The sequence below is a fragment of the Myotis daubentonii genome, chromosome 1 (genome assembly GCF_963259705.1).
Source record: "Myotis daubentonii chromosome 1, mMyoDau2.1, whole genome shotgun sequence".
NCBI classification, from domain to species: Eukaryota; Metazoa; Chordata; class Mammalia; order Chiroptera; family Vespertilionidae; genus Myotis; species Myotis daubentonii.
Genome location: NC_081840.1, coordinates 110,120,207 through 110,136,572, shown reverse-complemented (window position 1 = coordinate 110,136,572; position 16,366 = coordinate 110,120,207). Strand labels below are relative to the sequence as shown.

The 16,366-nt window shown below is 47.5% G+C and overlaps 1 protein-coding gene across 1 annotated transcript; it reads left to right on the top strand.

The window, feature by feature from the left end:
* The first annotated feature begins 1,652 nt into the window (after positions 1 to 1,652).
* Positions 1,653 to 2,974, top strand: LOC132212210 (RNA-binding protein PNO1). The gene has a single exon (XM_059657508.1). It carries the CDS (start codon positions 1,698 to 1,700, stop codon positions 2,454 to 2,456), a length of 759 nt encoding a protein of 252 aa, XP_059513491.1. The 5' UTR covers positions 1,653 to 1,697; the 3' UTR covers positions 2,457 to 2,974.
* Positions 2,975 to 16,366: the final 13,392 nt, after the last annotated feature.

Here is a 16,366-nt window from a genome sequence, read left to right as displayed (position 1 = left end):
CCTGGGAGAACAGGTGACCAGAGTATACTAGTAAACGGTATGGGGAGGAGGAGATAAGGTCCCTTTTCTGATTTACCTACTTGACCTCCTGGGAATGTGAGTATTCCAGGGGCGCTCTCGTCTCTCACCCCTGCTGGCCCTAGGAGAACAATGGCGATTCTAGGTACCAGCTGTGTTGCCTTGGAGAAGTCACTTTCCACACTTGGGACTGTCACCTTCTCCATTAAATGATGGGATCAAATTGGATGAACCCTAATGCCTCTTCCCACTCCAAAACTGGGTAAGCACAGGTCCTAAAGGCCTCAGCTCATTCAAGGCAAAGCCTGGCTAAGGGTTGGCATTCCAGTGTTCCAGAGAGAAGCCAGAGCCAAAGACCAACACTGGGCTGTGAAGATGACACTTAGTCACCCTCACATTGGGGGATCCCATCAGGAGCAATTCTCTTTGATGCTTCATTGCTGGCTCCCACCCCATCTTTTCCTCTGCCCGCTTTCTTTCTCTCTTTCCTTCTCATCTGATTTATACCTGCTTGAACTTTGCCATCCTGTTTCCCACAAACTATTTAATTCAAACCATATTTTGTCAAACCAAAAATGGTCCCAGTGTAGTCCCAGACCCAAGGTCAGAATCTGAAGCCTCAGTTTCCGAATTCTGATTTGTCCTATTGTTTAACTAGAGGCCTGATGCACGAAATTCATGCAAGAGTAGCCTCTCCTTCCCCCAGCTGCCGGCACCCGCTTCCCTCTGGCACCCAGGGCCTGGGCTTCTCTCACAGCCCCAGCTTCGTCCAGAAGGTCGTCTGGTCTAATTAGCATATTATGCTTTTATTATTATAGATGACATCAAAGACTGCCTTAGTAAGAGACCCCTGTGGAGAAATGATGAAGAAACATTCCTGAACCTGGGCATTAGACATCCAATGTGCTTAGAAGCTGGGAAACATTTCCACTCTTATTTCCTCAGTTCACTTTCCACTCTTATGAGGGTGTAGCTGGTTCTGTCCAAAGCAGGGAGCTCCAGGAGTCCTTTCAGAGGAGACTGACCTGGAGTGTGAGGTAAGCATTCACACAGAGGGATCTCTGTGGCTCCAAACATCTAACCAGGTAACATAGTTCTGACATAGCACTGTCTTTTGACCAGAGACATATATTTTTTAAATTTTTTGAATCTGAAATATCTTCACATGGTTCCAAAATGAAAAAATATTAAAGGTATATAGTGAAAGGTTTTCTTTCATTCCCATCTAAAATCCAACGTTTCCACTACTCCCCCATTTGGTTGCTATTAATTTCTTTTGAAGTCCTCCAGAGGATCTTTATGTTTATTATAAGCAAAACCAGATATATGTTCCAATTTCTCCCTATTTTTCACAAAAGTTAGTATCCTATACATGCCATTTTGCTCTTTGCTTTTTACACCTCATGAAATATTTTGGAGATTTTTTTATTTCTTAATAAACTCACTCATTTATTTTCATAGCTACATAGTATTCCATTGCAGGCTTTATTTATTATTCAAAATCCTCATACACCTAAACACATTTTGAGGTGGTTAATAGGAAGGCATACCTTCAATAGAAGATGTTTGAAATAAAAGATGACTCATAGCAGTGAGTCCCAGTCTTCAGTTTGCATAAAAATTGACTTGGGGTACGTGTTCCACCCGGAAGCGCCTGCGGAGGCTGGAGATTCCTGAGGATGGCCGCCGCAATGGAGGCACAGAGCGCTGTGGCCGAGGACGGTTTCACCCAGGTCACCCGCAAGGGTGGCCGGAGGGCGAAGAAAAGGCAGGCGGAGGAGCTGTCCGCGGCGGGGGAGGGCGGGGACGCGAGCCGCATGGACACCGAGGAGGCCCGGCCGGCGAAGAGGCCCGTGTTCCCGCCCCTCTCCGGGGACGGGTTCCTGAATGGGAAAGAAGAAACAAGGAGAATTCCAGTCCCAGCTAACAGATACACACCATTGAAAGAGAACTGGATGAAGATATTTACTCCTATCGTAGAACATTTGGGACTTCAGATTCGCTTTAACTTGAAATCGAGGAATGTAGAAATCAGGACTTGTAAAGAAACCAAGGATGTTAGCGCCCTGACAAAAGCCACCGATTTTGTGAAAGCCTTTATTCTCGGGTTTCAGGTAGAGGATGCACTTGCTCTCATTAGGTTGGATGACCTCTTCTTAGAGTCCTTTGAAATTACAGATGTGAAGCCTCTAAAGGGAGACCACCTGTCAAGGGCAATAGGGAGAATCGCTGGCAAAGGAGGAAAAACCAAATTCACCATAGAGAACGTGACACGGACACGGATAGTTCTAGCTGATGTGAAAGTTCATATCCTTGGCTCTTTCCAAAACATCAAGATGGCAAGAACTGCCATTTGCAACCTCATCCTGGGAAATCCTCCATCAAAGGTTTATGGCAATATTCGAGCTGTGGCTAGCAGAGCAGCAGATCGATTCTGATTTCAAATCAGAAACTTTTTCTTGTCTTTGGACTGTAGAGAAAAAGAGCTTACAAATGGTCCCAAGAAACCATGTGAAGAATTTTTGGTCACTTTAAACCTCAGTCTCTGTTTGTCAGTTCTTAGCCAGAAGCATAAACCCGAAAGGAAAAATTTGATAGTATTCATTCAACAGCTTTGAGGATAATTTAAGTATCAAAATTTCATACCATTATTATACTTAAACATTAATTACAATTTCTCTTATTTTAAGTTACATGCATAATTTCTAGTTCTCTTATTTGGAGGAAATATTATTTTTCTATTTGAATTTGTTTTTATAGATTTATAAACATTTCTTCCGAGTTGTAATTAAAGAACTATTCCCAGAAAACCTCTCTGAATCATGTCCCTCAATACTGGTGATGTGACTATTTTAGAATCAGGTTATAAGCAGCAGTTTGGCTACAGTGTGTGAACCAAAAGGCTAATCTACCTGTTCTGCCACTTGTAAAATTAAAAATTTTTATCACAATACAAGGTTGACATGTTATTTTCCACATAAGTATATAAGTTGGGTTTATTTCTTCTAAGTAGTAATGTTTTTACTCCTAAGAAAATATGTTCTACAAGTGTAATAGTTGTTTTAACTAGTGTCTGCCTAAATAACTAAAGTTCATGTAAGGAAAAAAAAAATTGACTTGGGATGCGTAAGACCCCCTTCCCCACACCCTGCCAGGTTCTTACCCAGTAGGTCTGAGATTAGACCAGTAAACTACACTTTAGCAAGTTGACGCTGGTCCAGCATCTGTAGCCCTCTCTTTGAGAAGCTCTGGTAAATGGGAAAGGAGGAAGCAAGAACTACATTCTACACTGAAAATATGGAGCATGTTGCAATTCATCATTAAATTTAGCTCTGAGGTTCCTGGTAGCTCAAGACCAAAGTGGAAACAAAAGGATATAGTGTTCTCCCTGCCAGAACAAAAGGCCAGTTTTTCAGGAGACATAAACATATCCCTGGCATTAAATTCTAAGCAGAATTTATCATGGGAGCCATTACTTAAGGTACTTTGAGCTGTACAATGTGCAGCATCTCCCCAAAGCCAAAGAAAATGCAGGCACGCTCTTCAGAGTTCCTCTGCAGAAGTCATGGCCTGGCACCAAGCCCAGCTCAGGAAAGTGTTTCTGCAGCCAACACGCAACAGAGAAATGAGAAAACATGGGGCGTTTGAGAGTGAACATCCAGTATACTCGTGACACCACCAGGAAATCTGAATGAGAGAGGGGGCTCAATGTGACTGAGGAGAGAGAACAGGAGACACACCCCACTCCTGGGGCTTCTGAACCCAAGGGCAGGCAGGGTCTGTGTCCCTAGACCATGTCCAGTATGAAGAAGCAGGCCTTTCATCTTATCCTAAGAAGCTCCTGGAACAATGTAGTGGGACAGAGGGGAGGATGTGCAGTTGTTTCCCTTTTTCCCACCTAAAGCGTTGGGATTTCCTGAAACCTCAGCAATCAGTATCACTTTTTCATTAAACATACAACTCAGGGATTGGAATACGCTAAAGATTCAATAAATGTTGACACTATGACATTGATGGAGAGGGAAGGGTGGTAACCAGTGTGTTCCCTGTCCTGCTGTCCCTAGGATATGCAGCCAAGCAGATAATGCCTCTGAGCAGTGGTTCTTAATCTTTGGTGTGCATCAGAATTACCTAGAGTGATTGTTAAATCATAGATTGCTGGGCACCACCCAACATTTGATTCAATAACTCTGGGGGTGGGAACTAAGAATTTGCATTTCTAAAAAGCTCCAAGGTGATGCTAATGCTGTTGGTCCAGAGACCACTCTTTGAGTAGCAAGGCCCCAAGGTATGACAGGAAAAAAATCTCAATCCCTGAATGACCACATGGAGCAGAATCTCTGTAAAACTGGGTTTGTTCATTTTGGTTTGATGTATCAGGCTGTCTTTTTAAAAGACACTGAATTATTGCTGGGCATCTATGTTTCTGAGCCCACCTCTACACTAATATAGCCATCATCTAGTTCCTCCTCCTTAAATATAGAAGGAAATGCTGGGGCCCAAAAGGAAAGGACCTGTCTAAGGCCACATACCAGTCAGGGGGCAAGGCAGAGTGAGAACCCAGGTCTCCAGCTTCCTGGCAGCCTGAGATCTACTGGTAGAAGCTGAATATACTGTAGTCTCTTTTACTTAGAGTGGTAGGCCCCACCAAAGATGTCCATATCCTAATCCCCAAAACTTGTAAATATGTTATGTTACACAAGTTACAATTGGAATTAAGGTTGCTAATCAGTTGATCATAAAATAGGAAGATAATCTGGATTATCCGGTTGGCACAATGTGATCACATGGTCCTTAAAAGTGGAAGTGGGTAGGAGATGAGTCATGTCAGAATGGTAGACTATAAAAACACAACTAGCATTGCTGGTATGGACCCTGAGAAAGAAGATATCTACTAGGAAGGGCTCCTGGTGGCTAACTGGGCTCAAATTAAAACAAGTAAGCAAGCAAAAAAAGCAAAGCCATTTCTGCACAGGGGCCTCTCACACAAACTGCACTGCATGGAGAAGCCAGCACTGAACTGCCTGCCTGCACTGTGTTTCTGCTATCTGAGCCAGCCCTATTTCAACCAATAGGACAGAGGCTTTCCCCATCTAATCAAAGCTGCTCAGCTCTGACCAACCAGAGCAGCTCTATTCTGACCAGTTAAGAAAGTGCCTTCTGGACCAATAAAACTGTAAGGATTTGGAGTCCTCATTTGCATGAAGACAGACCAATCAGGGACCAGGGTCAGGAACATCTGTCTATGTAAACCAGTTCCCCTAATATAAAGGGAAAATAGCTCTGAGAGTATACTTTCCCTTTCCACTGAAGATTATAGACTGTGTTTCCCTGGATGAACTATATCAATGGAAGAGTGCAGAACAAACCAGTGCAGGCCTGAGCAGACTAGCACAGAACAGAGCACAACAGAACAGAACAGAGCAGAGCAGATCAGCACAGTGCAAAGCAGACTAGACAGAGAGGGGCCTGTCCCAGTGCTGCCTCACAGTCATGTTGTATCACAATTGAACTGTTTTGTACTGAATAAAGTTTCCTCTTCACCGCACCCCAAATTTGGGACCCCTATTAGTAATGAATTGGTGCCAATGACCATAGGTTTACTCTGGCTTTGAAGATGGAAAAAGGGGCCATGAGCCAAGGAATGCAGTGGCCGCTAGAAGCTGAGGACAAGGGAACGAATTCTCCCTTAAAGCCTCCAGAAGGAACACATTCTGCTAGCACTTTGATTTTAGCCCAGTGAGACCTGCACCAGACTTCTGACCTCCAGAACTGTAAGAAAATAAATGTGTTGTTTTAAGCCACCAAATGTGTTGTGATTTTTTATGGCCATTGGAAACTAATGTGTTTACGAACTTACCCCATGTGACAATGATCTGGCCTCCTGAGTAAGTATGGAGGCCTCCTGCTCCTCCTCCATAGCACCCAGCTCAGTGCTGGGTCCTGAGGAAGGAGGGAGAAAGAAAGATGAACAGTAAAGCCATGTGGATAGGGCTGTATGGCCTTTCCTGCTTTCCAAAACCAAAGAGAAAGACCATGTTTTGTGTCACTGTTTGGGACACCCACTAACCTTTAACTCCTATAACTAGGCCCTGACTCTATCCAGAGATTGAACTTCATTTTGAGCCCAGCCTGAGTCTTCACCTCACTAAACATTTTAGGGGGAAAAAAAGTTGATGTCTACAGGCAAGATTGGAGTGTGGGTGATACAAATTAGACCTACTCCCATAGACCAGCTTGTCATGTCTAGTCAAGGCTATTGGGGACATAGGGAGAGTCTTTAGGGGAGGAAGAGAAAGAGTGAGGATGGGATCCAGGCTCCCTCAGGGGACTGTCTTTAGCAGCGGATGTGGGGGCAGCTTGTGAACCTGGAAAGAACGCTGGCCTCTGGGAATGGAAGCATCAAGCTTGACCAAGGGGTCTGGGTGTCTGGAGGACTCTGCTGAGTGAGGGGTTGTGTAATGGAAACGGATAGTGTCTACCAGTGAGGAAGATTGACAGGGGATCCTCACTGGCTCTTACAGGCCCCTGCCCCCAAAGGAGTCCATCAACTGACTGACGCTTCTCTCAGGGCAGTGGCCTCTTCCCACAGTGGGATGCAAACTTTGCCAAGTGTTCTGTCCCAGGAAGGCCTTTGTGTCCTCCTAGCTCTCCATGCTCTGACCCCTTCAGCTCACCTTGCTGCATCTCTCTGCCCTCTGGGTCACATTCTTGTCTGTCCACCCTAACATGAGTTTCCTGAGGACAAGGTCCTGTTTCTTTGTGCAAACAGATGCTATGTTCAAGCTGAAAGAGCTGCAGGTAAAGGACGGTGGCAGAAGAGGCCACTGCAGTGTTTTCGGGTAGACTATGAAGGACTGGTGGGGACAGGAAACCTGAGCAGAGTGCAGGAGCAGAAATTAGGAACCCTGGGATTATACAGCCTTGCCACGGCCTCCCTGGGTGACCTTAGCCAAGTCCCTTTATCATCACCTGCCAAAGCTTAGTTTCTTCATCTTTAAAATTGAACCATTAATCCATACTTGCTCAACTATGTGAGATGATTTATGGGAAGGGCCTTAGAAGTATTGGGAATTCTTTTCAGCCTTGAAATTAGGAACAAGCAAAGGAAACTAGGAGTCCAGGGTCAGATCTCCTGGTGTTGGTTTCTCCCCTAGGCACCAACCCTCTGTGAAAAGAGGCTCATCTTGTGACTTTCTTGCAGAAGAGAAATGTAAACTGCAGATCTGGTCCTCCCAAGGTGAAGCATGGACACGCCTCTAAGATTCAGAACCACGGACAGATCCAGAGCACCTGGGATGTCAAAGGGGATTTATAAAGGCAAGAGAAAGGACTGGGTGTTTATGTGAGTCACCCCTTAACCTGGAGATGGACCAACCCTGAGTGAGAACTGACTACCTTCCCCCAAGGTAGCAGAGCAGGGAAGTGAGAGTACGTTTCAGGACTGCAAATCCCGCTTGCCTGATTCCTCTTTATTGTTCAAGACTCATCCTAAGTCTCTTATGTTCTGAGGGTCTCTTCCGTTCTGAGTATCTCTCCTTGACTTCCCTACCTTGCTGGATCCCTTCTCTGAATTAACTTCCCAAGAGCCGGCAGAGCCATCCGTGACTGCCTGGGAGCACACTGTGCTGCTCTTTGCAAGCTCCCACGTGTGAAGCTGCACCTCCAACCAGAATGTAAATGCCTAGAGAGGACCATCTTGTCCTTTACTCGTCTCTTCCGTTCTCTCCCTCTGCTTCTACCATCCAGTGTAGCTCCACACAGAGCTAGGCTCTCGGGACTTTTCTGGAGGACATATTAGCCAGGGAATGGATCAGCTTTGATTTTCTTCCCAGGATTCCATCCTGTGCAACTTTTCTGAATGGCACAGAGAGCAGAGGGGGCATAGTCAAACTATAGGTTTCCTTTCAGAACTCCTCAGCCCAGCTTCCTTCTTTCTCCCATAATTTGTAAGGACATTAACCCTAAGAAGTCTCACCCATAGTCTGTATTATGCCTGAAAGGGGTAGAGGGATCCTGGGGCAGGAAGCCACACTCCTAATACATATTCCAGCTCCAAAAGGACTGGCATTTCTCAAATGGATCTGTGGCAACAAAGGCTCCAGGAGTCCCAAGAGGCCCAAGACCATGCTGCCTCACCTTGCTGAGCCCAGGGAGACCTGGCCTGGGGCCTTCAGTTTGAATGGTTTGGTCTCCTTAGGTCAGGCCGGTAGGACATGCTCCTTGTCAATCAAGGGATGAAGGATTCATAGAGGAGAGGGCCTCCTGAAGGGCCCATGGCCAGCACCACGCCGGGATTATGAGGGTTCTTATTACCATTCTCTCAGTCTTCCAAACCCTTACATCCTCCTCAGCCCAGCTCACTTACTTTCCTCCTGATCACCCACCTTGCACCACCATCTCCTGCCCCACTCCTGCAGCCCTGGCAGACTGGGCTCTCAGCACTGATCTCTCCCACCCTGGAACCTGCTGGCTGCATTCAACCTGACTTGTGCTCTTTGGCACAGGGTATGAAAGGCGATGTTTAATAGGATCTGCCTGTGCACTCTCCGAGGTCCTTCCCCTCTCAGACATTCGTGTTGAGAATCCGCCCTCCCGGGGCTTCCCTGTGTACTAGGACTAGGGGCTACAGGGTAACTCATGTACATTAAAAGATTAACACTTTCTATGTTATAAGCACTATTAGACATTTGCAGTTGAATTGCCTTATTCTATCCATAGGCCAGCCTTTTGAGGCTTATTCGCCCCATTCTAGAGTTGAAGGACCTGAAGCCCAAATGGTTTCCCAAGTCAAATGATAGGAACCCAGACCTCCTGATCCACAGCCAGAGTTTGTTCTGAACCTCGGCTTCTGCCTGTAACTAAAAGAAGAAAAGACTTCTACAGAGCACGACTTTAGCAGCTGCCCAAGAGATAGATCCAGCTGTTCAGGAAAGATAGGCCCAGTTGCCCACACACTGAGCCAGACTGGGCCCGGCAAGAGCCTGCACCCTTGGCAGAGCGGAGAAACCCATGCTCTGAGCCAGGCTAGGCACAGCTGGTGACAGTTCTCAAAGGGGGCCCAGGGGCGAGAGGACTCTGGGGGAGGAGGGGATGCTTCATGAGCCAATATCAGCCAGAGGTTCCGGGGAAAAGACACCAAAGATTCCCGGGTGGCAGGTGGGACTGAGACTTCCATACCTGATGGGAAGCAGGGCTGTCTTTGAAGCTCGCTGGGGCAGGGACATGAGACTCACAGCTTCCCTGGTGATCAGTCAGTCCCTTCAGGCCTATGACGTGAGCGGGGTGTCTGAAGCAAGCTTTAGAAGGAAGGCGCTTTGATGTCTCTTTGCTTTGGTGGCTTTTTCAAGATTCCTCTGCTCATTGTCAAGCAGCGCTGTTGTGCCAGGATGTCCTGATGAAGAAGATGCAGGTGGGGGAGTAAGGGCTGTGCCAGGTTGCTTGAGGGGAAAGAGCAGCCCTGCCCTGGTGCCGGGGCCTCAGAATGAGTGGAGTCAGAGCCTTGAAGCCTGTTCTGCAGTCCAGGCCTAGCCCAGGAGTCCAGAACCCTAACCTCTGGGAAACCCTGGCCCCTGAGCTGTCCTGGCCCATGTCTCTCTCACTGGCTTCTAACCAGCAGTCTCCCAGCACCAGCCCTGCTCACCTCTTAGATCTCAAGGGACACCTCAGCCTCAGCTCCAGCCCCTGAACTCTGGGCCCAAGACATCTCTGCCTACAGGTCACCCAGTCCTGCAGACTTTAAATGACTTCTCTAACCCACTGTGTCTTCTTTGGTTCCACCACCTCTGCCCTGTTCAGACCTTCCTCATCTCCCCTGGATTGTTGTCACACTTATCTAGTCTGCCCAACCCACTGCAGAGCCCACTTTCTAACTCAGTGTCAATGCCTCCCTCATCCTTCACCCGACACCCAAGGTACAGTGACATGCCCCACCCACCTCTCCAGGCTCATCCCCACTCTCCCCAACATACCGCCCTGGGCTCAGCTACTCGCAGCCATTCCTCAAACACGCCCTACCCTCACCACTGGACCTAGGCCTCCACCCTGCCTGAACACATGGGTTCTCGCCTCTTTCTCCACTCAGTTTCTAAACTCCATTCAGGCTTCACCTTCGGAAAGGCTTTCCCGGCTGCCAGGCTGTCAGTGCTCTCTTGTGCCCTGCGTTCTCTGTGTCCTGGCCCTTCCCATGCGGGGTTATCGCTGTTGGCAGGAGCATCTCTGGAGGGCCGGTGCCTGGTTCACCTCTGTGCTCTATAGCCCAGCACAATGGGGATGATAAGGAAACAGCCCTTCACCACGTCCCACATCTGGTTGAGGTGTCAACACACACATGCGCACACACACAGAAACAGTTATACTTATGCCTCGCACATGCACAGTCACATATATACCCACATATACACTAACACTCACAGGAAATACTTCTCACATGCACTCACACAATTCAGACATACAGTACTATCTGAGCCTTCACAGGACCAAGCAGTTGCACTAAGTTAAGGGTTAAGTCAATAAGGCGCTTTTCCCTGAGAAGGCAGGATTTGAGCTAGGTGCTGGCAGCTGGCTCTGGGCGTCCCAGGGATGTGGGTGTGAAGGCTGGGTGCTAAATGACTGTGGTGGATCACATTCATGACCCCAAGGCTTCACCCTCCCCGTGTCCAGGCCCTTTATGGGTAATTTTGTATTCCCCTCCCCCACCCTGTTGACTCCTGGCCCAGGTATGTGACTTGCCTCTGGAATGAATGCCAGCAGACACGCTGAGCTTTGAGTAGAGGCTCCACGGGCACCTGCTTTCTGTGCTCTGCCACCACCATGAGCGCATACCTGAGCTGGCCTGCTGGAGGATGAGAGGCCTGTGGAACACAGCCAAGTTGTCTTAGCCCCCAGCCTAGGCTAGCCTAAGTCAGCCAACAGCCAGCCCACCTCCAGAGATGTGAGCCCAACTGAGACCTAAAGAGCCACGCAGCAGAGCCCAGAGTAAATTTCAGACCCCATCACAGTAAGTTTAATGCTCCTTATTTCAAGCCACTGAATTTGGGGGAGTTTGTTACACAGCATCACTGTGACGACACACTGACTAAAGCCAAGGAGATCAGCCTCTGGAGGGGCAGCCAGATCCACTGCTGCCCAGAGTGGGCTGACAAATAGTCAGTCTGGACAGACTCTACCTTTGCAGCAAGCACTGCTCACTGACCCTCCATTCCAGCCACCTTGGGCTCTGCAAGGCTTCACATGTGTTCTGGGTCCTCACAGCCAGTTCCCTCCTCTGCACTGCCTGCCCCATCTTGCCTCTTTGAATCCTGTTCACACTTCAAGACTAGGTCAGAACCTAAAAGCCTTTCTGGACACACAGCCTCACAGCCACCCTAAACATTTTGGGAAGGAGGTTAAGTCAAGGAAATAAGTAAAATCCTCCTTTTCTCTCTGCATCTCTCCCCCTACTTCACTGTGGCTGGCCTGTGTCATCTCTTTCATAGTGTGGAATCTCCTATACAATAGGTAGGTTCTGCCTGGCCACAGAGGGAGCAGGCCTCATGTAATCCTAGCCTCAGCACAGGGCCTGATACCCAGAAGCATCTGGGCAGTGGGCAATGAATAGAGAGGAATACACTTCCCAGCTATCTATTTTGAAACAATGTGACATGATATATTGTAAAAAAAATCCAAAAGCCCATTTTTATTTTCAGTCCTTACCTTGCTCTGTAACACTTGGCAGAGCTCTGTTCCACTCTGAGCTTCAATCCCACCCCCACCCCCCACCCCCGGTGTAATTAGGGTCTGACCCCCCCCCCCCACTCCCTGCCAATGCTGAGCATCTGTGGTGTTTGCTCCAGTGTCCAGTCCTCTGGCTGCCAGCCCTGCCTGTTCCTCCCACTGCTCCTCCCTGGCTCTGATTTTGTGTCAGAGCTTCCTGCCTGCCAGGAGCACTGACCACGCTTTTCAATAGTGATGGCCTCTGAGTTGGTCTGGCTTCTTTTGATTGTCAGTGTCCTCTACTTCCTAAATCTGCCCATGGGTTCATTGAGGCCTTGGTGTTGGGAGTCATCTTTTCTCAAAGCTCTGCTGGCCAAGGCTGGATCCCTGCCTGTCTGGTAGGAAAGGCCTGGCCCATCTTCAGGAAATTCACACACACACACACACACACACACACACACACACACACACACACACACACAACTCCTCTCCTGGCAGCCTCTGCTGTGCCAGTAGGAAGGAATGCTTACTGGTTGTATTTCCCCCACTAGAGTCAGGTGAGAAGAGGATACAGAAGGAAAATGAGCCTGCACAAAATTATTCAGAGAGGGGACGACCTTTCCACTCCAGCTTACCAAAAGCAAGGAGGAGAGATTTCAGAAGGCAGAGAGCAGGCTGGTGCTTGCTTAGAGAGCACAGCTTCCTGGATATAGTGCAGGCAGGGAGGCAGGAGCCTCCGACCTAGATTGTAGCCTCTAACCAATGTTGCCCTTGCTCCAACCTCACCTCTAGGCTGTTTGGAGTTGGGGAAGCACCAGAGATACTCAGATCATGTGTTTCCCGAGAGTTTCACAAAGGAACACGAGACAGGAGTTCATGGGGTGTCTGTTGCTGTGGCTGGGGCTGCAGGGGAGAGGAAAGCCAGGCCTGCACTGGCATCTGTCCTGCCATCAGGGCCTCCAGATAATGTCCATCAGTGGCCACGAGGGCCTGGCCTGATGCAGACTCCAGCTTTGCTTCTCTGGTCGGTCTCCTTTCTGTCTGCCTCTGTGTCCAGCAGAGAAGGCTTGAAGGAAGCACAAAAAGGCTGTTGGTAGGTGCTCACTCATTGCTCTGTTCCCACCCCACCTCCCATCCCACTTCCATGAAAGTCAGAGACAAAGACTAGAAAATCCAACTCTTCTTTTGGCTATCTGAATACTTGCATATCTCTTCTGCACTCAAGAGGTAATCAAGCTCATTCTGTCAGAAGGCCTCGGGGATGGGAAGGATCTGAATGTAAGAGACCCTTTATGCATAGGTGTTTTCATTATCGCGGCCACAGAGTGGTCTCCAATGTGCTTTGGGCCTCACGGTGGGGGCCTCAGGTCCCTCCTTTGCAGCATCTTTGCAGCCTAGGCTTTGAGGAGTAGAGCCAGGACCTGGCTCATCCCAATGCCCCACTTCATGTTCCCCCAGTGAGCCAGCAGTCTTAGAAGCCTCTGGGCACATCCCAAGATGGGCGGTTAGCAAGGTAGAGAGGAGGTGTGCTGAGCCTTCCCTTCAGAAGCTCCCTACCTGGGGTGTTGACAAAGTGAACAGTAAGAGGTCAGAGTAAGACAGATTGTGAGCTTAGACTTTCCAGGAAGGGAGAGGGAGGTGTAGGGGCTGGAGGATTTCAGATGGCATCCTGGAGGAAGGGAGAGGCTTGAGCTGACCTTAAAGGACGCAGCTGCAGTGAGCATGGCTGATTGAGGTTTCACAGCCTAGAGGCAGGACAACCGAACTCCAGGGGAGGTCTTGTGCTTGTCCCAGGACTAAGGAACAGGCACCCATGCATAGATGTCCCACAGCAGGGAACCATGGTGGCTGGAGGGGAGTTTGGGCAGAGGCGGGATGGCACTGGCACCCCAGGGGTTCCCCTTCTGCTCCTCCCACAACAACTTTTGCTACAAAGGAGGGAGCACTAGCGTAATGAATTGGTGACCCAGAATACAACCCTGCTGGTGGCCACCTGCTTTTGCTTGTGAGTCTGGCCAGAATGGAGGCCAATTATCAGCCCTCACAAGCTCAATGTGTCCAACTTCCTGTCAGAGTGAGAAGAGACCAGAGAATTCTGCATTGTCCTCACACCTTCTGGGTCTGCCAGGGCAAACCCCTTCATCCACATGCACCTGTCATCTGAGCCACTGGGGGCAGAACAGAGATTGTCACACCCAATCTAGAGATGAGAAAACTGAGTCTGAGGGAGGAGAGGGGTTTGACCTAAGTGTTGGTCTGGCTTCTTAGCCCAGAACTGGACCCTGGACCTCCTGCTCCTCAGCTGACTCAGTATAGAAAGGCTAATCAGATCACCTGGGTCAGTGTAGGCAACAAGATTATGTGGGGCAAAATAATACATTTTGGAATGAGACAGTGCCGTCATTGCCCAGGGCCTTGTTTACTGGTAGGACTCAAATCCACAACATTAGTGAGTTATCCTCAGCTCCTTGTCACAGGTGGGTGACGGAACAGAGGCCTGGGGAATCTGGGCAGCTTTTCCAAACCACCAAGGAGGAAGGGCAGAGCCAGGGTCTGAAAACAAGTTTCTGTGAGGCCTAAGCTCAGTTATCTTTCAGCCACCACCTGGCAACACCAGACAGTAGCCTGCGTTGTCAGGACTGGCTGGGCCAGGGAGGAAACAGCGATACTGGCAGGACCAGAGGGTCCCACTGCCTGCCTCCCAGTCCAATTTGGCTTTCTCATTGCTTCTCCCTATGCCAGAGATGCTCTGGAAATTGGTTCAGAGCATGAGTACAAGCAACAGCAATAATTTCTATTATTACTGCTGTCTGCTTCTATTCACACTGCAACATTTTCTGCACTGAGCCTCTACGCACACATGCGCACACACATACGCTTTACACACATCCTCTCACTTCGTCTTCAAAACCAACCTTTGAAGTAGGTTCTCTTTTATTCCAGGACTGCGGGGCGGGCAGCATGTCCCTCTCCCAGGCCTCAGTCTCATGCACTGGTGCCCGGAATCACAAAGCAGGCGGCTTGTCCCTCTTCTGGGCCACAGGCGCAGTCACTGGTGCGCAGGGCCACGGGGACCGTGGGGTGTGCAGATTGTCCCAGCTCTACAAGAAATGCTAGAATGCTAGAGGAAATTCTTGAGAAAGAAAAATGATACTAGAAAGAAACTTGGAACTAAAAGAAGAGAAATAAAAATGATAAATAATAGACTATTTTCCACCTCTTAAGTACTTTAAAATGAATATGACTATTGAAAGTAAAATAAAACTGAAACTCATAGACACAGACAACAGTACGGTGGTTAGCTGAGGGAAAAGGGCAGATAGGGAGAGTAAAGGGTAAATGAGGCCAAATATATGATGATGGAAGAGGATTTGACTTTGAGTGGTGGCACACAGTGCAATATACAGATCATGTATCATAGAAATGTACACTTGAAATCTATATGATCTTATTAACCAATATCATCCCAATAAATTTAATTTTTAAAACAGCCAGAGGAAAATAATACATTACATATAGGGGAACAACAATTAAAATGACTGAAGATTTCTCAACAGAAACCATGGAGGCCAGAGGGCAGTGGAACAGCATCTCTAAAGTTCTGAAATAAAAGACCCAAAATTCTCTATCTCATGAAAAAATGTATTTTTGAACAAAAGAAAAACATTTTAGATGTAGGAAAACTAAGATAATTTATTACCATCATGCCAGCTCTGTAAGAAATGCTAGAAAAAATTCTTGAGAAAGAAAAATGATACTAGAAAAAAACTTGGAACTAAAAGAAGAGAAATAAAAATGATAAATAATAGACTATTTTCAACCCTTAAGTACTTTAAAATGTATATGACTATTGAAAGAAAAAAGATAACTTCATTTAATGGATTTTTCAATGCATATAGATGTGCCACCTATAACAAGTACAGCATAAAGAGAGGAGAGAAAAGGGACCTGTATGGCTGCAGGTCCAGAACCTGGCAACCCTTTCATACTGATACCTAGCATGACAAAAGAGAATGCTTTTGTTGCTGATGAAATCAACGAGAGTATGTTTAAAATGTTCATAAAAGCCAGTTGCTTTTTTAGTTATTGAAAATTCAGGTTTCTAAGAGTTAAAAGTTCCAATTATTTGGAAAGAAATTGTATGGCTTCAGTAATAGAAGGCATGAGGCATGGATTAGTACAATTTAAAACATAAAGAGGCCATCAAGAGTGCTAATGTTGCTAAGGGTGTGAAAGTGCTTACAAAACAACAATCACAGGCAATTGAAGAGGCAGAAAAAAAATATTGTTGATACAAGTAAATGAAAAGCAGTTAGCTGATGACAGCATTTTGGAGGTGGTGATATGTGAAAAATTGAAGATGCCGCATGCTGACCTCAAAGACACCCCTGGAACAAGTGCTAAAAGTGACTCCTTTATGGCTAGTAGGGGATGGTCCAATAAATTTAAGAAAAGAAGTATTTATTTATAGATTAAACAGTACATTAGACATGTACTGTATATAAGAAAGGTTAAAACAGAAAATCATCCCAGCCAGTGTGGCTCAGTGGTTGAGCATCGGCCTATGAACTAGGAGGTCATGGTTCAATTCCCAGTCAGGGTACATGCCTGGGTTGCAGGCTTGGTCCTCAGTAGGGGACATGCAGGAGGAAGC

Excerpts from the sequence above, each read along its gene's own strand:
- LOC132212210 (XM_059657508.1), top strand. The coding sequence starts at position 1,698 with ATGGCCGCCGCAATGGAGGCACAGAGCGCTGTGGCCGAGGACGGTTTC.